Source organism: Martes martes (genome assembly GCF_963455335.1).
Source record: "Martes martes genome assembly, chromosome: 3".
In the NCBI taxonomy this organism is placed as follows: Eukaryota; Metazoa; Chordata; class Mammalia; order Carnivora; family Mustelidae; genus Martes; species Martes martes.
The window spans coordinates 160342903-160365541 of NC_137890.1; the positions used below are offsets into that span (position 1 = coordinate 160342903).

The 22639-nt window shown below is 42.5% G+C and overlaps 1 protein-coding gene across 1 annotated transcript; it reads right to left on the bottom strand.

Annotated features, from left to right (window-relative positions):
- Positions 1–1057: 1057 nt before the first annotated feature.
- LOC308340508 (uncharacterized protein) lies at positions 1058–1417 on the bottom strand (the record flags this gene model as incomplete). Its single annotated transcript, XM_080799738.1, has 1 exon — positions 1058–1417. One exon carries the CDS (start codon positions 1415–1417, stop codon positions 1058–1060), a length of 360 nt encoding a protein of 119 aa, XP_080655864.1.
- Between the last annotated feature and the right edge of the window lie 21222 nt (positions 1418–22639).

A 22639-nucleotide genomic window follows, 5' to 3' on the forward strand; every position in this document is an offset into this window, starting at 1 on the left:
TGGAGCTGGTCTGGCCACAAGGGTTGGCCCTGATGTCATAACGTGTGGCTCCCCTTCCCCTCCCGTAGCTGAGCAGAATCATCCCACGCACTCAGCAGCTGGGCAACAGTACATCTTCCCTCCCCAAGGGCCTGCCCTGAGAGTTTGCTGTACAAAATCAGCAGAAGCAGAGAGAAAAGACACAGTTGTTGGAGGCACGGCCAAGGACGCTAGCAGGAAAAAAACCTTCTAGAACCCTCCATGGAGCTCGAGCTCCCCTCCGGGACCAATGCCTCTCAGTCTCCTGAGAAACCACCCAGCACTGCAGGATAAGGGTTACCTGCCTTCTTCCTTCCTTTGGGGCTTTTTTTTTTTTTCTTAAATAAGTTTGAAGAAACAGAGTCACACCACCACCAATGCCCACCACCTTTACCCCACCCTGGAACATTCTCCTTTGAGTGTGAGCACAGAGGCCCCTCAGGGCAGCAGTGAATGGAGCTGTGTGCATGTCTGCTAAGTGGCTATGGATGCAGGGTCCAGCCCCAAGGCCGGCTGGGGGGGGCGATGGGGCTGCGGGAGCACCAGAGCTGGATTCACTGTGCGGGCTTGAACAGCCCACGGTGAAATTCATAGAACATGGACTAATGGAGAGATGTCATTGTGCATCAAGTCAGTTTATTCGGAAATTTAAAACAGCAGATGTGGACAGAGCAACAGAAAAGACAGCGCACAGGCAGAAAACTCCCAAACGGCCAAAAGCCAGGCCTGAATATTTATAAAAGAAAGGCCATTACAAAGAAATAAACTCCTAGGGTTCCCAGTAAACTTTGGCTTTGCCCAGCTATCTTCTCATGGGCTCTTTGGATGCATCTGTTTCATGCTGTGCAATTGGGGCAAATGTGTGCCAGATGTGGGCAGAGGGAGATCTCAGAAGGACAAAGCATCAGGCCCAGGAAGCAGGAGGGGGAAGCCGGTGGCAGAGAGGCTGAGGGAAAGGAGTAGGTGGATGAGGCGAGGCCGGCTTACCCGTAGGGCGGAGGGGCCTCCAGCTCCTGGGAGGGGTGGAGCCGCCGGCCGCCTAGCAGCAGCATTGCTTCTTGCAACAGCACTTCTGCTGGCAACAGCCCTTCTGCTGGCAACAGCCCTTCCCACCGCCGCAGCCACACGAGCCACAGCCACAGGAACTGCAGCCACAGGAGCGGCGGCAGCAGCAGACCACGGGGGTACTGCAGCAGCCCCCGCAGCAGCCGCAGCAGCAGGGGCAGCAGGCGGAGCAGCAGCCCACGCGGTAGCACCTGCAGGTGGTGCAGCTGCCGCAGCCGCCACCGCAGCCGCCACCGCAGCCGCCGCAGCCGCCACCGCAGCCGCCGCAGCCACTGCTGCAGCCACTGCTGCAGCCACCGCAGCCGCCACAACTTCCACAGCCACAGCACCCCATGGTGTCAGGAGAGTAAGGACTCAGGAGAGGTGAGGAGGGAGACTCGGGAGGTGAGGAAGGTCTGATGCCGCCTTCTGCTGAGGGAGCCCCTTATATACCAACCGTCGGGGTGAGAGGGAAGACACGTGAGCACTTCCCTGTGGTTGATTTGAGCTCCTCTAGGAAAACTTAAGGCTCTTCCTGTTTATTTCCTGACACCTTTAGTCTCATTAAGTCACCTGCTTTTGGTTTAGCTAAATTTATCTCTGTTTTACCCAAAAGGAATATTTAGCAAAGAACCTATCCCCGTTTTCAAATATAGCTGGTCTTGGAATCCATGAGCTGGGGAGACGCATCTGCCCACCGCATCTGCCCACGGACATTTTGCTTGCTCACCAGTATTTGCCCCCCGGGGAATTATTATTTCCCTTGACACCTCTCTAAAGAAAATTCTGAGGGGTCCTTTCAATAGGGGAAAGAATACAGAGAACCTTAAATAAAGGAGGTAACTTGCAACATCCACCACGTTTTCTACCAGTGGTCAGCATGGCACAAAGAGGCCACATCCTTCTAGACAGCAGACATGTGTACTTCTTCCCGGGACACACGCTCTGGCTACAAATGGTGAACTCACTCAGCAAAGGCTAAAACCATCCTCCCTGGAGAAGCCCAGTCTCCAGATCCGGCTTCAGGACGTTCGCACTCTCGAGTGTCTGCCTCGTCATTAGTTCTGCTTGCTTGAGTCACATGTGTAGCTTTGGTCTTAGTCACAGAGCAGGTGACAAGGTGGCCACGCGGTGAGTTTCACGGTCCCTGGGAAGGTCCTCTGTCCACAGAGACTCCCTCATCCGCTGGCTGCCTTCTGAGCATTAGCATGAATTTTAAAATAACACCATAAGCCCATTACTTGCTCACATAAATAGCACTTTTTTGGGAAAAAATAACTACATTTTCCCAAAAATTTAGTGAACACAGTGACATTGTTTTATACTTTCGTAAATTGCTTTAATGTCTGACTTAGTCAAAGATGACCGGCTTCTCACTATCTACCTTCCACGTTAACTATTGGATTGTTGTTGTTTTGGTTGAAGTGCATAAAGCAAACCCAGCCTCACACTGATACCCAGTTGGAAAAGGATGATCTTACCAGCCTCGGGGCCCCCATGGGTCTTGGAACCACACACTGAAGCTACCAGAAGAGAGATTTGGAAAATGGGGGTCCCTGAGGAAAGAAACTGCTTAAAAATGTACCCAACTATTAACTTTCACCTCATCAGGTATAATAAATCTCTACACATGGTTAGTATATGGTATAATGATGGCTCAATACCATTTAATGAAATGGTATTATACATATAAGCACTAAAATATATATTAAAGTTATTATAAATTATATATATATATATATTTAAATATATATAAACCCTACCTTATGCTGCTATATTTTCCAGGGGCATATATTTTGTTCCTACTCCATAATCCTCGGCTGACTGCCTTTGTCTTTAAACTGAAGTCCAGACTCACCAGTAACAATCTGGCTTCAACAAGCTTTGCAGCCTCATCTGTCTGGGGCTCTAGGATAACCCAAGGCTGCACGAGAAGGGAAACTCTGGCAATTAATAGCACTATGACTAGCAGTTAATCTTTATGGTACAGGTACTGTGTGCTGCACAGTGTAAGGAGCATTTAAAAATAAGACCAAAGACCTTAACGATGAAACAGGCAAGATTTAGCAAAGAACACGCAGCACAAGAAGGAGGAAGAAGGTCAACGAGCAAAATTCTCTGGGATGACGGTGACGACACAGGACACGCCCTAGATTTCTCCTGTGACCCAGACCTTTCGCTGCTCTCCACAGCAGCCATATAATCATCATCTGAACTTTTATATCCTCCCTTACCTCCCTCATGACAGTGCCTTTAGCGGAAAATGCCCTCTTCCACCTCTGAAATTCTCGTTTTTTATTTTTTATTTATTTTAAGATTTTATTTATTTACTTGACAGAGATCACAAGCAGGCAGAGAGGCAGGCAGAGAGAGAGGAGGAAGCAGGCTCCCCACTGAGAAGAGAGCCCGATGCGGGGCTCGATCCCAGGATGCTGGGATCATGACCTGAGCCAAAGGCAGTGGCTTTAACCCACTGAGCCACCCAGGCGCCCCTGAAATTCTCGTTTTTTAAAAACACAGTTCAAATGTGAGCTTTTCCCAATCATTTCAATTGAAATTAATCTTTCTTTTTTCTATCCTACGGTTCTGGCTGGATTTTCATTACATGATAATAAAGGAAGGAGGGAAGATGGGCAGGGAAAACAGGCACAAATGGTGTTGAGTAGGAGGACAACGGTAGGCGAGAAGGGGCTGAGAGCTGGGAGCACCACCGTCAACGGTGTCCAGTGAACTAGCTGGGCCCTCCCCCGTGTCCTCCTCGGCGCTCACCACTCTGCTCTCATCAGCTGGGCTCCCCTTCCTCTGCCAATGCTACTTCCAATCTCATCCCCTTTCTTCAGATGCCAGATGCCTCCTCCAGCCCCTTCACTCAAAAAGGGCCTTTCTATCGCAGACTCTATAAACCCGCCCGTATCTGTGCCCTCTCTCTCCTTCTTGCCTTGAGTTACAACCAAGTTGGTACACACCCGACTCCTCCCACCACAGGCCAGCCCCTCCATCTGTGCCCCGAAGACCACCCCTCTGGCCTTTTAAATCTCCTTTCTCGTGCACCTTTTACCTCCACAGGTTTTTGCTGAGCACCTACTAAGTAAGTGTCCATCCCATGAAAGGCACTGCAGACACAGCAATGAATTCCCTCTGCTTTCTGGACCATTCTCAGCAGCACTGAAACCTTCAGGATGGCCTCTCTCTCTCACCCTCAAACAAGAAAGCACCTCCAGAAGGCCCAGTCTGCCTCCTGCTACTTCCTCTTGTCTCCCCTGCCCTTGACAGGCACACTTACAGAAAGCGTTGCCCCCAAACTAGCTCCTTGTAGATGACAGGCATGAGAACAGTGACATGAGAAAACAAGAATTGACGTTTCACACCATATACCTAGATCAAATCATCATGTGGTAAACTTAAATATCTTACAATTTTATTTGTCAATTTTACCTCAGTAAACTGGGGAAAAAAATCAAATGAAATAGAGATTCAGTGGGGATGAAGAATGTGGGAAAGGACAGTCAGCAAAATATGCATAAGATTATATACAACAAAATGCACCGGCAATCTTTTACCATATAGTAAAATATGTAGAAACAAAATATTACCCATAATTTCACTATTTGAACATAATTATTGATAACTTAATAACACACCTATGCATACTTACTACAATTTTTGCTTTTTCTGATCATGAAAGCTATATATGTTCATCATAAAAAATTTGAAAAATGCACAGAAATACCAAGAAAATAAGAATATCACCACAATCACACGTTACTAAAATAAATACTGTTCACTATAATTTTCTGCCAGAGTTCTGGAAGTATACACACATGCATTATTCAAAAGCATACTGTATGGGGATGATAGTGTGTATCTTGGGTGTTATTTGTATTTTTTGTTTACTATAATAAATAAAAACCTTCGCCAAAAATCTAGAAGTTCTCCACTCCTCCCTCGACAAGCACTTCCCTGGAACTACTCTAGTTCAAGTCCCAGATGGCCTCCATGTGCTTCACTCCAAAGTGTGCTCGTCAGGCAATCTACAAGATAATTTCTCAGCACTGAGCTGTTGGCAAATCTCTCTTTCTTGACACACTCTTATCTCTTGGCTTTGATGAGACAAGATCCTGTTTCTCTCCTACTGATCTTGCCATCTCCCCTCAGTCTACTTTGCAAAAAATGGCTATTTGGGAGGCTCAAGACTTGGTGTACAGTCTTGCCTTGTGCTGTCTCTTAAAGAACAATTCACTTCCTTTTTAGCTTCTTGACTCCTTTGTGGAATACTGTAGATTTTATGACACAGATCGACCTTCTTTCAAGATCTGATTTTTCTGAAGAGGACTTTCAGTCTGAAATGTTCTCAATAATATTTTCCCCAATGTGGGATCTTTTTGTCATTTTCCTGGGAAGGTGGGGGCATATCACCAGGTCTTCTGAGAATGATCTGGATAATTAGGGAGCTATAACTCTTCATCCACTGGAGTCTAGACCAACACTGACTGATAGAACTTTTGGCAATGGAGGAAATATTCTATTCTAAGCTGGCCAATATGGTAGCCACTTACCGCATGGGGCTACTGAGTGTTTAAAATATGAATAATGAGGCTCAAGAACAAAAACTCTACTTATTATTGATTAACCTAAATTTCAGTAGCCATACATGGTGAGCTCAAACTATATTGAAGAGCAGAGCTCTGGATTGACAACATCTCAAAAGAAGACCACACCTCCTCCTTCTTTGAATCGGTTCACCAAGAGTTCGATAACTGTCTCTGAGATTCCAGACACTGTGTAGCAGTAAGTAAAGTAAAGTAGGAAGTAAAGTGAATGAGAGATGAAACTGGCCCTCAAAGAACATACACAGTCCATCAAAAAGAGACAGACATAAAACATAATAATGAAATATGAAAAGTTCTATCACAGAAGGCCAAGTGGAAAACATACAGAAGATCAGTTCATTAAATTCCCAACACCTAGCATAATTCCTGATATATAATACAGCCAGTTATGCGATAACACTTGTTTTAAAAATGCAAATTTGTTCCAAGGAGGACATTATGCTAAGTGAAAGAAGCCAGACATAGAAAGACAAATACTGCATGTTCTCACTTATGGATGGAATCTAAAAAAGCCAAACTCACAGAAGTAGGGAATGGAAAGTCTGCAGGGGCTGAGGGGAGGAGACATGGCGAGGATGTCGGTCAAAGGGCACCAATTTTTCAGTGAGATGAGTAAGGTGTGGGGATCTCATGTACAACATGGTGACTATCGTTCATAATACTGTACGTGTCCTTGAAATTTGCTTCAAAGGGTTAGTCTTAAATTTCTCACCACAAAAAGGATAAAACAATGATACCTCAGGAAGGTGATGGATATGTTAATTAACTTGATTATGGTAATTATTTTACAATGTATACATATATCAAATCATCACACTGTACACCTTAAATATACACAATTTTTATGTGTCAATTATACCTTCATAGGGCTAGAAAAAATGTTACTCCAAGGAGATTGCTGTATTAGGGAACAATTAGAGCAGAATGCTAATTCTGTGTTTCTTATGCGGGACTTTGTCGATAAGAAACACCAAATAGATGGAGAGAACTATAGCCCTATGGTTTTTACTGCTTAATTTTGTACAGTGCTATGATTTGCTGGAACACATACATTGTGTTACAGCAGAACCAACTATAAATAGAGAAAAAACTCTTTGCAATGAACATAGTTGCCACCCTGATTCTAGACATCTTTCTCCAATAAAAGGAACCAGACTCTTTGGAAGAAAGGTTGATTCCAGGTCTGGGGCTGGGGAAGGATGAAATGGGCCATGAACCCCTCGTGTCAGAATATAAGTTGGTACTCAAAAAATGATAAAGATATTTTTAAAAGGTACAGGAACTAGCTTGAAGGTGTGGCAGCTGGGAAAATGTAGGACAACTTGAGTGTCAAAACAACGACAGTAATAGATGGTAACTCAGTGAGTAGGATTGTTCTTTCCATTAGTGCACACTGATGTAAGTGAGTAAACGGGATAATGCACATCTGTGTCTTGACCAGAAGTGGCTGAATCGCTCTGCAAACTGGTCATACTGATATACATTCCCATCCAACACCGTATGAACCTTCCAACATTCTCACCAATATTTGGTATTATCAGACTTGAACTTTTTTTTTTAAGCTTTTATTTATTTATTTGACAGAGAGACACAGCAAGAGAGGGAACACAGCAGGGGAGCAGCAGAGGGAGAGGGAGAAGCAGGCTTCCTGATGAGCAGGGAACTGGATGCAGGGCTCAATCCCAGGACCCCGGGATCGCAATCCGAGTCGAAGACAGATGCTTAACGACTGAGGCGCCCCCAGACTTGAACATTTTGATAAGCAGGTGGATATAAAACATACCACAGTGTGGTCTTCATTTCTACCTTTCTGGTAATTAGTGGCATTGAGCTTCTTCTTGTACGTAGAGCTTTGTCTTCTGTGACCCCTCAGTAAATATCCTTCACACATTTTCTATGAAGTTGTTTCCCTTTCTAAAATTGATTTTCTCCTTAGCCTGTGGCTGGTTTTAACTTTTGTTTTCAGCATCATGGTGTAAAATGTTTTCTTCCCTTTCACGTATTTTGTCTTTCATTAATGTATTCCTTTTATATTTGAAGAAATACTTTACGAATTTGAAGTCATAGAGCTAATTTTCCACATCTCCCTAAAATGTCAAATTCTGCTTGTCACTTTTTAAAAAATTTATTTATTTATTTATTTGACACAGAGAGAGAGATCACAAGTAGGCAGAGAGGCAGGCAGAGAGAGAGGGGAAAGCAGGCTCCCCGCTGAGCAGAGAGCCCCACACAGGGCTCGATCCCAGGACCCTGAGATCATGGCCTGAGCCGAAGGCAGAGGCTTAACCCACTGAGCCACCCAGGTGCCCCTGCTTGTCACTTTTTGATCTTAACATCATTCAGAACTTAATGTTCCAAAGGACTCTCATATTATTTGTTTCAAGAGAGGCAGCCGGTTATTTCAGTACAAATACTGAATGGCCACGATCTGCTCCTGATATTTGTAGTGTTTCTGCCATACACTAAATTCCACAATTTGTGTGTTGTTTTTATCTCTGTGCTTTCAGTTCCCATCCATTAGTCTCTGTCTCTCTCAGCAACAGACTGTCACACTGTTTTAATGATTGTAGCTTTAGAATTAGTTCTAATATATGATGGGTGAACTTTTCTCCTCAGTCTGCTTGAGGATTCTCTCCTGCCATCTCCCTCTCCCCTCCCCTGGCTCACATGTGTGTTTTTTCTCTCTCTCTCTCTCTCTCTCTCTCTTTCTCAAATAAATACATAAATAAATCTTTTTTTATGATTTTTTAAAAGATTTTATTTATTTATTTGACAGAGAGAGATCACAAGTAGGCAGAGAGGCAGGCAGAGAGGGGTGGGGGAAGCAGGATCTCTGCTGAGCAGAGAGCCCAATGCGGGGCTTGATCCCAGGACCCTGGGATCAGGACCTGAGCCGAAAGCAGAGGCTTAGCCCACTGAGCCACCCAGGCGCACCAAATAAATCTTTTTAAAAAATATCTTACATTCTTGTTTTGTCAAACATATTTTTGGGGAAGCTGTCAGGTTTTTATAAAAAACAGTGAACCCATGAAAAGAGATCAATATTTTAAAACTCTCTTAGGGTTTTTCATAGAATAGCAATGAATTTATTAATTGCTTTGGGAAGGACTGACATCCGCATTAACCAGTGTTCTCCAGAGACACAGAATCCATAGGATATAGAGATACAGATACAGACATATAGATTTCCCACAGGAATTGGCTCACATGATATGGAGGCTGAGAGTGTTATGACCTGCCATCTGCAAGCTTGAGAATCACGAGAGCCAGTGATGTAATTCCGCCCGCATCTGAAGACCTGAGCAGCAGAAACTCTGAGGTCTGCAGGCAGAAGATAGCTGTCCCAGCTCAAGCAAAAACAGCAAATTGGCACTTCCTCCATCTTTTCATTCTGTTCAGATCCATCAGTGCCCACGCACACTGATGAGCACCGTACTTTTCATTCAATCTACTGATTCAAATGCTAATTTCTCCTGGAAACATTTTCAGAGACACAGAAAAAGATGTCTTACCAGATATCTGGGCCAGCCTTAGCCCAGCCAAGGGGACACATGAAACACAACCAGAACATCGTTTCAATATTGAGAATTCCCATCTATAAACCTGGTACATGTCTCCATTTATTTCCTCTCTTATGTCCTTCCATACAATTTAGTAATTTTCTTTCTAAAGATCTTGCAAGTCACTAGGTTTACACACTGGTATAATTTTGTTGTTATTTTCAATTTTTTTAATTAATGTTTGATGCATAAGAAATTTCTTTATTGCGGAAAATTGATTTTTTTCCCATTTCCCCCCTCCTGGACTTCATATTATCTCTGCTCTGTTAATGTCAATTCCCCAAATGGAAATACAACTATACAGCCTTTCCTGGATTTATTTGACCATAAAATCCATTTGGATAGAGACTCTACACACCAAAAATCATTGCCTTTTTAAGAGTGATTAGGTAAGATAATGTACATAAAGTGCATATAATTAGAGTAAGATAAAAGATAAGATAAAAACACCAGTCTGGATCTCTCCTCTGGGAGGCAAAGATCCATGAAGAAGAGGGAAAGCTCTATCTCCACAGTCTTTATCATCTAATATTAATCAGAACTGCACTCTCGGGAAAACATATTGGGGGAAAAGCAGCGTGTTATTAATTCTTTCCGTCAGTTCTGATTCCACTTTTGAAATAAAAGTGAATTCATCTGAAATCGAAAGAAAATTAAGTCATGTGCACTCATGAGGGAGTTAAGAGGAAATAAACATCCATCTCAGAAATGGGTCAAAACAACCAGAGATTGAATACATAACATGTGCGAAACCCCCACATCCAGTATTTAAGGAACCCTGGCAGAGGCAAATACCAGACCTCCCCCATCCCCTGAGTCTCCCTCCTCACCTCTCCTTAGTCCTCTCTCCTGATACGATGGGGTACTGTGGCTGCAAAAGTCGTGGCGGCTGCGGTGGCTGCGGTGGTGGCTGTGGTGGCGGCTACAGTACCCTCGTGATCTGCTGCCGCCACCACTCCCGTGGCTGCGGATCCCGTGGCTGTGGCTCCCGTGGCTGCGGTGGTGGGAAGGGCTACTGCAAGAAGCAGTGCCCTGCTAGGGGGGTGGCCAGCCTCTGGCAGAGTGTGCCCAGATGGCGCCAGCCTGTTGGTGTGACTTTCCTCCAATGCTCTCCATTTCTCTTCCCATCACCTGGCAGTTCGTCCCGGGCCCTCGAGAGGTGGAAGTTGACACCCTCCTCTCTGTCACATCACAAATCGATCATTTCAGAAAAACCCTGGGATTGATAAGAACTCTGAAAACAAGAGACATCCCATCTCCTGGAGTCAATTTACATGCTGAACAAACTAAAAACGAAATCAAAGCTACTAACTTATTTTTTGTTTTTCTGAAACTCTTTCCCACTACTTTGGTGCCTGTATTTCCATGGTGCCTACACATTCCAGGTCATTTCTACTCTGTTCTTATGCCCGGCAGGTCTGTGCTGCTGAAAACCAAATGCACGAGTGGAATAATGTGCCAAACACGGATGGCTGAGACCTCTTTTTTTTATTTTTATTGGTCGTCTTGCTATGAAAGGACATTTGTGTTTCATAAATTCATGCAAGCTAAATAAAGAAACCCTTGTTGGGGAGAATGTCCCCTATTGTGGGAGTCTTGTCCTTTATGATCACAGTTGCCCTGGGAGGCTTTACCGACCGTGACCCGTGTGCAAGCTCTGGAGGGCTGAAGAAGCAGGGCCATGGGGAAAGGATGCTAACCCTAAGTTTTGCCTGAAGACCCATTTTCAAAAGAAAGGAATTGATATGTTTTCTTCTGTCATGTTTTCTGCCAATTCACACGGACAGACAGACCCTAAAAAGAATTGGATTTCCACATCAGTCTCCAACTCCAGGCAAGCAGCCCAGCCCCTGGGCATTGATGAACCCCTTTCATGGCTGAAATTTCAATGTTCATCTTTAATTCCCGCCACGAACTGTGTAGACATCTTTTTTTTTTTCTTTAAGATTTTATTTATTTGATAGAGAGAGATCACAAGTAGGCAGAGAGGCAGGCAGAGAGAGGGGGTTAGGCAGTCTCCCTGCTGAGCAGAGAGCCCAATGTGGGGCTCGATCCCAGGACCCTGGGATCATGACCTGAGCTGAAGGCAGAGGCTTTACCCCACTGAGCCACCCAGGCGCCCCTGTAGACATCTTTCTATTAATCTTTTGTTTGAATACTCTCCTGCCTTGTTCACGGCACTCGAGATGGTGACTGACTCCATTTCCAGTCCTTGAAAGTTGGCTTTGCACTATACCATATGAGGCACGTGATTCAGATGACACGTGATCCGGGGGCAGGGGGCAGGGCTCTGGCCTGAAAGCCTATGAGAAGAGGCACTTCTCACCGCGTCCTGGTTAGCCCAGTGCCTGTTAAAGCGGGCTCTTTCCTCTGCCTCGAGAGTTGGAGGTGGAGGGGTGGACCACAGCTATGCTCAGGGTTGTGCAGTAAAGATTTCACCTCTCTCTGCTCAGGTCCCTTGGAATGCTCATTCCATCAGGAAGCTCAGAACGGATATATGCCTTATCAGAAAAGGTCTTCCATTTTGCTTTGAGGTTTGGTGTCCTCCACATGACCATAAAGCCAGACCATTATGTCAAGATGCGATGAAGTGTTAGAAAGCAAACATGATGTCTCTATTGTGCAACCTCCTTTCTCGAGGATGTACCTGTCTATATCAAAGTAATTCTGGGGGGAAAAATCCCTATGGAGTATTCCTGAACATAAACTTTTTCTCTTTTTTCTTTATTAAAAAGGAAAAATCCATGTCACCATTCCCTTTTCCAGGAAGCATCTTTCTCTCCCTGTTCACAGTCACAGATAGGTCTAGACCAGCCGTATTTACACAACTTCAATTCGAGTCTCACTGTCTGGAACACTCAGTTCTTTGAAATCAATGGGATTGCTATTATTCTTCCCCAAAAGGCCCACATGTCTCCTTGGGTTGAAGGAACATGAACCTAGTTTGTGCTGTCGTCGCTCCAGTAGAACAGCAGGTTTTCCCCCAAATCACCTAACTGCCCCCCCCAAAAGGACATTCCTTTTTTTTTAATTTTTAAATTTTTTAATAAACATATAATGTATTTTTATCCCCAGGGGTACAGGTCTGTGAATCGCCAGGTTTACACATTTCACAGCACTCATCATAGCACATACCCTCCCCAATGTCCATATCCCCACCAACCTCTCCCGTCCCCCCTCCCCCCAGCAACCCTCAGTCTGTTTTTTGAGATTGAGTCTTTTATGGTTTGTCTCCCTCCTGATCCCATCTTCTTTCATTTTTTCTTTCCCTACCCCCTCAAACCCCCACATTGCATCTCCACTTCCTCATATCAAAGAGATCATATGATAGTTGTCTTTCTCTGATTGACTTATTTTGCTAAGCCTAATACCCTCTAGTTCCATCTATGTCATCGCAAATGGCAAGATTTCATTTCTTTTGATGGCTGCATAGTATTCCATTGTGTGTGTATATATATATATATATATATATATATATATATATATATCACTTCTTCTTTATCCATTTATCTGTTGATGGACATCTAGGTTCTTTCCATAGTTTGGCTATTGTGGACATTGCTGCTATAAACATTCGGGTGCACGCACCCCTTTGGAGCACCACGTTTGTATCTTTAGGATATATACCCAGTAGTGCAATTGCTGGATCATAGTGTAGCTCTATTTTCAGTTTTTTGAGGAGCCTCCACACTGTTTTCCAGAGTGGTTGCACCAGCTTGCATTCCCACCAACAGTGGGGAGGGTTCCCCTCTCTCTGCATCCTCGCCAGCATCTGTCATTTCTTGACTTGTTAATTTTAGCCATTCTGACTGGTGTGAGGTGGTATCTCATTGTGGTTTTGATTTGTATTTCCCTGATGCCAAGTGATGTGGAGCATTTTTTCATGTGTCTGTTGGCCATCTGGATGTCTTCTTTGCAGAAATGTCTGTTCATGTCCTCTGCCCATTTCTTGATTGGATTATTTGTTCTTTGGGTATTGAGTTTGTTAAGCTCTTTATAGATTTTGGATACTAGCCCTTTATCTGATATGTCTTTTGCAAATATCTTCTCCCATTCTGTCAGTTGTCTTTTGGTTTTGTTAACTGTTTCCTTTGCTGTGCAAAAGCTTTTGATCTTGATGAAATCCCAATAGTTCATTTTTGCCCTTGCTTCTGTTGCCTTTAGCGATGTTCCTAGGAAGAAGTTGCTGCGGTTGAGGTCAAAGAGGTTGCTGCCTGTGTTCTCCTCAAGGATTTTGATTGATTCCTTTCTCACATTGAGATCCTTCATCCATTTTGAGTCTATTTTCATGTGTGGTGTAAGGAAATAGTCCAATTTCATTTTTCTGCATGTGGCTGTCCAACTTTCCCAGCACCATTTGTTGAAGAGGCTGTCTTTTTTCCATTGGACATTCCTTCCTGCCTTGTCGAAGATTAGTTGACCATAGAGTTGAGGTCTATTTCTGGGCTCTCTATTCTGTTCCATTGATCTATGTGTCTGTTTTTGTGCCAGTACCATACTGTCTTGATGATGACAGCTTTGTAATAGAGCTTGAAGTCTGGAATTGTGATGCCACCAACTTTGGCTTTCTTTTTCAATATTCCTTTGGCTATTCGAGGTCTTTTCTGGTTCCATATAAATTTTAGGATTATTTGTTCTATTTCTTTGAAAAAAATGGATGGGATTTTGATAGGGATTGCATTAAATGTGTAGATTGCTTTAGGTAGAATAGACATTTTCACAATATTTATTATTTCAATCCAGGAGCATGGAACATTTTTTCCATTTCTTTGTGTCTTCCTCAATTTCTTTCATGAGTACTTTACAGTTTTCTGAGTATAGATTCTTTGCCTCTTTGGTTAGGTTTATTCCTAGGTATCTTATGGTTTGGAGTGCAATTGTAAATGGGATTGACTCCTTAATTTCTCTTTCTTCTGTCTTGTTGTTAGTGTAAAGAAATGCAACTGATTTCTGTGCATTGACTTTATATCCTGACACTTTACTGAATTCCTGTACAAGTTCTAGCAGTTTTGGAGTGATGACTTTTGGGTTTTCCACATATAGTATCATATCATCTGCAAAGAGTGATAGTTTGACTTCTTCTTTGCCAATTTGGATGCCTTTAATTTCTCTTTGTTGTCTGATTGCTGAGGCTAGGACTTCTAGTACTATGTTGAAAACAGTGGTGATAACGGACATCCCTGCCATGTTCCTGACCCTAGCGGAAAAGCTTTCAGTTTTTCTCCATTGAGAATGATATTTGCAGTGGGTTTTTCATAGATTGCTTTGATAATATTGGGGTATGTGCCCTACAGTTTGAAAAGTTTTAATCAGGAAGGGATGCTGCACTTTGTCAAATGCTTTTTCAGCATCTATTGAGATTATCAAATGGTTATTGTTCTTTCTTTTATTAATGTATTATATCACATTGATGGATTTGAAGATGTTGAACCAACCTTGCAGCCCTGGAATAAATCCCACTTGGTCGTGGTGAATAATCCTTTTAATGTACTGTTGGATCCTATTGGCCAGTATTTTGGTGAGAATTTTCGCATCTGTGTTCATCAAGAATATTGGTCTGTAATTCTCTTTTTTGATGAGATCCTTGTCTGGTTTTGGGATCAAGGTGATGCTGGCCTCATAAAATGAGTTTGGAAGTTTTCCTTCCATTTCTATTTTTTGGAACAGTTTCAGGAGAATAGGAATTAATTCTTCTTTAAATGTTTGGTAGAATTCCCCTGGGAAGCCGTCTGGCCCTGGGCTCTTGTTTGTTGGGAGATTTTTGATGACTGCTTCAATCTCCTTACTGGTTATGAGTCTGTTCAGGTTTTCTATTTCTTCCTGGTTCAGTTGTGGTAGTTTATATGTCTCTAGAAATGTATCCATTTCTTCCAGATTGTCGAATTTGTTGGCATAGAGTTGCTCATAGTATGTTCTTATAATTGTTTGTATTTCTTTGGTGTTGGTTGTGATCTCTCCTCTTTCATTCACGATTTTATTTATTTGGGTCCTTTCTCTTTTCTTTTTGATAAGTCTTGCCAGGGGTTTGTCAATCTTATTAATTCTTTCAAAGAACCAGCTCCTAGTTTCGTTGATTTGTTCTATTGTTTTGTTTTGTTTTGTTTCTATTTCATTGATTTCTGCTCTGATCTTTATGATTTCTCTTCTCCTGCTGGGTTTAGGCTTTCTTTTTTGTTCTTTCTCCAGCTCCTTTAGGTGTAGGGTTAGGTTGTGTATTTGAGACCTTTCTTATTTCTTGAGAAAGGCTTGTATTGCTATATATTTTCCTCTCAGGACTGCCTTTGTTGTGTCCCACAGATTTTGAACCATTGTGTTTTCATTATCATTTGTTTCCATGAATTTTTTTCAATTCTTCTTTAATTTCCTGGTTGACCCATTCATTTTTTAGAAGGATGCTCTTTAGTATCCATGTATTTGGGTTCTTTCCAAATTTCCTCTTGTGATTAAGTTCTAGCTTCAGAGCATTGTGGTCTGAAAATATGCAGGGAATGATCCCAATCTTTTGATACTGGTTGAGATCTGATTTATGACTCAGGATGTGGTCTATTCTGGAGAGTGTTCCATGCGCACTAGAGAAGAATGTGTATTCTGTTATTTTGGGATGGAATGTTCTCAATATATCTGTGATGTCCATCTGGTCCAGTGTGTCATTTAAGGCCTTTATTTTCTTGTTGACCTTTTGCTTAGATGATCTGTCCATTTCAGTGAGGGGAGTGTTAAAGTCACCTACTATTATTGTATTATTGTCGATGTTTTTCTTTGATTTTGTTATTAATTGGTTTATATAGTTGGCTGTTCCCATGTTAGGGGCATAGATATTTAAAATTGTTAGGTCTTCTTGTTGGACAGACCCTTTGAGTATGATATAGTGTCCTTCCTCGTCTCTTATTATAGTCTTTGGCTTAAAATCTAATTGATCTGATATAAGGATTGCCACCCCAGCTTTCTTCTGATGTCCATTAGCATGGTACATTGTTTTCCACCCCCTCACTTTAAATCTGGAGGTGTCTTCGGGTCTAAAATGAGTTTCTTGTAGGCAGCATATTGATTGGTTTTGTTTTTTTTTATCCATTCTGATACCCTGTGTCTTTTGATTGGGGCATTTAGCCCATTAACATTCAGGGTAACTATCGAGAGATATGAATTTAGTGCCATTGTATTGCCTGTAAGGTGACTGTTACAGTATATTGTCTCTGTTTCTTTCTGATCTACTCCTTTTAGGGTCTCTCATTGCTTAGAGGATGGCTTTCAATATTTCCTGTAGAGCTGGTTTGGTGTTTGCAAATTCTTTCGGCTTTTGTTTGTCCTGGAAGCTTTTTATCTCTCCTTCTATTTTCAATGATAGCCTAGCTGGATATAGTATTCTTGGCTGCATGTTTTTCTCGTTTAGTGCTCTGAATATATCATGCCAGTTCTTTCTGGCCTGCCAGGTCTCTGTGGAAAAGTCCACTGCCAATCTAATGTTTTTACCCTTGTATGTTACAGACTTCTTTTCCCGGGCTGCTTTCAGGGTTTTCTCTTTGTCGCTAAGACTTGTAAATTTTACTATCAGGTGACGGGGTGTGGACCTATTTTTATTGATTTTGAGGGGCGTTCTTTGCATCTCCTGGATTTTGATGTTTGTTCCCTTTGCCATATTAGGGAAATTCTCTACAATAATTCTCTCCAATATACCTTCTGCTCCCCTCTCTCTTTCTTCTTCTTCTGGAATCCCAATTATTCTAATGTTGTGTCGTCTTATGGTGTCACTTATCACTCAAATTCTCTCCTCGTGGTCCAGTATTTGTTTGTCCCTCTTTTGCTCAGCTTCTTTATTCTCTGTCATTTGGTCTTCTATGTCACTAATTCTTTCTTCTGCCTCATTTATCCTAGAAGTAAGAGCTTCCATTTTTGATTGCACCTCATTAATAGCTTTTTTGATTTCAACTTGGTTAGATTTTAGTTCTTTTATTTCTCCAGAAAGGGCTTTTATGTCTCCAGAGAGGGTTTCTCTAATATCTTCCATACCTTTTTTGAGCCTGGCTAGAACTTTGAGAATTGTCATTCTGAACTCTAGATCTGTCATATTACCAATGTCCGTACTGATTAGGTCCCCAGCCTTCGGTACTGCCTCTTGTTCTTTTTTTTTGTGGTGAGTTTTTCTGCCTTGTCATTTTGTCCAGATAAGATTTGCTTTCTCCTCCTCTGGAATTCTGCTGTTCTCCTTGGTGAGCAAAGTTGGTCTTGGCTGGGTTTCTTGTTGATCTTCTGGGGGAGGGGCCTGTTGTAGTGATACTCAAGTGTCTTTGCTGGAGGCGGAATTGCACCGCCCTTACCAGGGGCCAGGCTAAGTAATCTGCTTGGGTTTGCTTTCGGGAGCTTTTGTTCCCTGAACGCTTTCCATAGGGTTCTGGGGGATGGGAATGATAATGGTGGCTTCCCAATCTCTGGCCCGGAGGAGCCGAGAGCTTGGGGTCCGGCTCCTCAGTGCGCCCTCAGAGAAAAGCGCTCAATCACTCCCGTCTCCCTGGCCTCTGATCGCGCTTGGAGAAAAGCACTCAATCGCTCACGCTTGGAGAAAAGAGCTCGATCGCTTCTGCCTCCCTGGCCTCTAGTTGTGCTTGGAGAAAAGCACCCAATCGTTCGCCAAAGTTGATCTGTTTCAATGGCAAAGGTGGGATGGCATCATACCTTAGTTGTAAAGTGAATCAGGTAGACTTCAGTAGTGCTGGTAGCTCTACATGAATCACTGGATGCAGAGTGGCATGAAGCAGCAGAATGTGGCCTAGCTCAACCAGCCTGACACCCGTTGCACCTGTTTCTTAAATTAATCCACTCCAAAAAGGACATTCTTAAGACAAATGTAATACGTCTACCAATCTGCCTTAAATCTTTGCATTTCAAATATCAGTGGGAAGAATGTGGCCTTTGACACAAAACGCTTATCACAGAGAGTGATTTTGGGAAGAGGTCATGACCAGGTCAGGCAAGCAGGCATTTAACTCTTATACAGAAATGGCTCTGTGCTGGGTTGGGTCAAGATGCACTGACAGCAGGATTCTATACAGGTGGTATCAAAGTTCACCTCATCCACTTAGGCCTACCCATGGATTTCAGTCCTAGTCTCCTCGTTTTTACTCTGAAATCTTTCTTTCTTTTTTTATACTTTATTTATTTATTTGAGAGAGAGAGAGCACACACGAGCAGGGGAGGGGGAGGGGGAAAGGGAGAGGGAGAAATAGATCCCCCCACAGAGCAGGGAGCCTGATATGGGGCTCTATCCCAGGACCCTGGAATCATGACCTGAACCAAAAGCAGACACTTAACCAACTGAGCCACTCCGGCGTCCCACTCTGGCATCTTTCTTAGACATGGTGAAAATATTTTACTTTTGCATTTGCCAGTTTCTGAGGGAGATTCTTTGCCTCATTTTCCTGAGGACAAACAGACTAAATGTGCAAAGCAGATCTAAGATGTTGACCAAGGACTCCCCACCCCCAAACTATTTCTGTACATTCATGAGCAAGAGGATGAAGACTTTTGAAATCTCTGTGTGACATGGGGATAAGGACCACAATGACTCTTGGCCAAACGAAACCACCCACAAATATACATACCTACCATGAGTGCCTGATTCTTAAGTCCCAGAAAGAGTCTCCTCATGTGTAACTAAGGGAACACAAGCCAACCATAGAAAGAAAACATCTATACAACTGAAGAATTTAATTGAGAAATTGGGAAGACTTAATCTATACCACCTTTGTGGCATGTCCTATATTTTTAGAAACTTAGTCATTTACCTATAGATAGGAGAACTTCCAAACAATTCAGGACAAAAAATGGCCTGTGGCCTATTTTCTTTAGAAGGATTCCAGGTATAGAAAACTCATGTTCTCTTTGGTTGATTGTCCCGATGCACTATCATATCACCCTGGAACTTAATGTCTTCTCTATCTACCACGGAAATCTACTCTATTTTAGTGTTTTCCCTTGCCCACTGGAGACCCAAGGGTAACATCTAGAAATCTGCTCATTCATAGTCTTTATTGACCTGAGGACAGCCTTCAGTCCTTTCCTTGTCAAATCTAACAACCCCAATATTTTAGCCTTTGGTAGAGTTAAGAATGAACTATATTCAATCTAAGAGGTGGGTCCTGACCATAGCAGCATCAGCATCAGAAGGAAACTTGTTAGAAATGCACATTTCAGAGAGTCTGGGGCTGGGCCCTGGAATATGTGTTCTAACAAGTCCATCAGGTGATTCTGAGCCATGTTCAAATTTGAGACCTTTTTGACTGTGTCAATTTCGAGAAAGAGGCTTGTTTCCATTTGGAGTTGGAGTGGCCTCCTGTCATAATAGGCACCTTATTTACTATTTCCATCCCACTTTTCCACTGAAGATATTTTAAAAATAGAGAAGATTTTAAAAATTGTTTTAATTTAAAAATTAAAATAGAGATGATGACTTTTTACTAATTTTCATTATTTGGTCTTTTGTATGCTTACTTTGCCTTCAGGATTTTTCTTTCCATAATTTTTCTTAGACCCATGAGTTGATGAAGTCTACTATTTTGAAAGCAGTATCTTTTCTTGCTAAGATTGTATCACCTGCTAAATTTGCACAAATATAACCCAAAACGCAGGGTTCCCTAATAATTACCTGGTGCTTCTAGGCTCACATCTCAATATATACATTTCAAAACACATATAATTTTCCTATCAATAGATAATAACTTAGAACGCATTTACTCAACTCTAATGCTCAGTTTGGGGTTGGGAAATGTGATCTCCCTAACAACACCAAGTGCTGAACATTTTTTTCATGATGTCTGTCAAATATACAATAAGAAATAGAATAACTGTTCTTGACTTCACAATTGCTAGTCAGAATAATCTGGGAGCATTTGCCCTTTCCTCAGTGACCAGAGCTGCCAACCTTCAAATTACTTGTTTTGATACTGGTTCTTAGACTAATAGGTGAAGAAAATAGAAGCATGTCATTACAGCAGGTACACTGGGTACAAAATATAAAAATCAAAGAGAGTAAAATAAATATAGCTTGTATGAACATTCTTTCGGGCCACCTGCCTAATTCTAAATAGATCCAAAGAGCCAAAAACAGCTAATGCAAAGAGAAGTGTGATCGTCTGAACAACAAAATCCCTTTCCCTGGAAACAATGCTCCCCTCTTCATTGACACACACAGACTCACAGTGACTCCCAACCAAACACAGAGGTAGAGGTGGTCTAATTCTTACCCGGATGATGATTCCAGAAAACCAGGTTTGAAACCGTGTTTGGAAATTGCAATTCCAGGATTCGTGATTCTCTTGGTGATTTATATTTGCTACGAGGTACAATCTTTTACCTGAGAATGGGTGGGGGAAAAAAGTAGAGCAAAAATAAAGTACAGACTAACAACCACGAGAAAACTCCATGTGGGAACGATTTAAAACAATACCATTTAAAATCGCTCCAAAGAGAATGATACTTAGGTATAAATCTAACAAAACATGCACAGAACCTATATTCTTGTAAGTCATGAAATGCAGATGGAAGAAATTAAAGTCCTAAATAAATAGAGAGATATATCATGTTTGTGGGATTTGAAGATTCAACGTAGTGAAGATGCCGATCTCCCCCCACCTCCAAATTGATCTGCAGGTTTGATAGAATTCCCAAGTCCCAGCCAGGTGTTTTGTAGAAACAGACAAGCTTATTCAAAAGTGTGTATGAAAAGGTGCAGGACCTATAATAGCTAAAGCAGTTTTGATAAAGAAAAGTAAAGTGAAAGGAATCGCTCTTATGTCCAGGATTACTATACAGATACAGTAATCAAGACAGTGTGGAATGGGAAGAGGCACCCACTTACAGATCCAGGCATCAAGACTCAGGGATCCAGGGGTGCCTCAGTGGCTCAGTGGGTTAAAGCCTCTGCCTTCGGCTCAGGTCATGATCCCAGGGTCCTGGGATCGAGCCCCACATCAGGCTCTCTGCTCTGCGGGGAGCCTGCTTCCTCCTCTCTCTCTGCCTGCCTCTCTGCCTGCTTGTGATCTCTGTCTGTCAAATAAATAAATAAAATCTTAAAAAAAAAAAAAAAAGACTCAGGGATCCAGGAGAGGACTGACACTGACATGCCCAGTTGACTTTTGAGGAAGGAGCAAAAGCAATTCAGAATAGTCTTTCAACAGAAGCTGCTGGAGCAACTGGACATCCATAGCTAAAAAAAAAAGAAAGAAAAAAAAAAATCTCAACCTGAACTTCATGCCCTATACAAAAATTAACTCAAAGTCATTCATAGGTTTAAAGGTAAAACATAAAACTATGACATTTAAAAAAAGAAGTAGGACAAACATTCTTAGGATCTAGAGCAAGATGAAGAGGGGTTTTTTTGTTTGTTTTTTGTTTTTTGTTTTTAAAGATTTTATTTATTTATTTGACAGACAGAGATCACAAGCAGGCAGAGAGGCCGCGGGGAGCGGGGGCGGGAAGCAGGCTCACCGCGGAGCAGAGAGCTCAATGTGGGGCTCCATCCCAGGACCCTGGGATCATGACCTGAGCTGAAGGCAGAGGTTTTAACCCACTGAGCCACCCAGGCAACCCCAAGACGAAGAGTTCTTAGACGTGACACAAACCATAAAAGGAAAAGTTGATTAGTCAAACCTCATCACTATTACAATATTTGCTCTATGAAAGGCCTGCTTGACGGAACAAGGAGACAAGCCACAGGCTGAGACAAAACACGTGCAAGCCACATATTCAGCAAAGGACTCATTTCAGAACATGTAAAGAGGGGCACCTGGGTCAGTTAAGCATCTGCCTTTGGCTCAGGTCATGATCTCAGGGTCCTGGGATTGAGCCCCATATTGAGCTCTTTGCTCAGCATGGACCCTACTTCTCCTTCTCCCTCTGCCTCCTCCACTGCTTGTGCTCTTTTTTTTTTTTTTTTTTTTTAGGATTTCATTTATTTATTTGACAGAGAGAGAGAGAGAGAGAGAGAGATCACAAGTAGGCAGAGAGAGAGGGGGAAGCAGGCTCCCCGCTGAGCAGAGAGCCCGATTCGGGGCTCGATCCCAGGACCCTGGGATCATGACCTGAGCTGAAGGCAGAGGCTTAACTCACTGAGCCACCCAGGTGCCCCTTGTGCTCTCTTTCTGTCAAATAAATAACATCTTACAAAAAAAAAAAAAAAAAAGAATGCATAAAGAACTCTCAATACTTGATGGTAAAAGAAAACAACCAATTAGAAAACGAGCAAGAGACATGAGCTTACTTTTCCCTGAAGAGGATATACAGATGGCAAGTCAGCACATGGAAAGGTGTTCATCATCCTCAGCCATGAGGGAAATGAAAACTAAAACTGCAAGTAGCTACCGCTACACACCTACCAAAATGGCTAAAATACAAAATAGTGACAACACCCAAAGC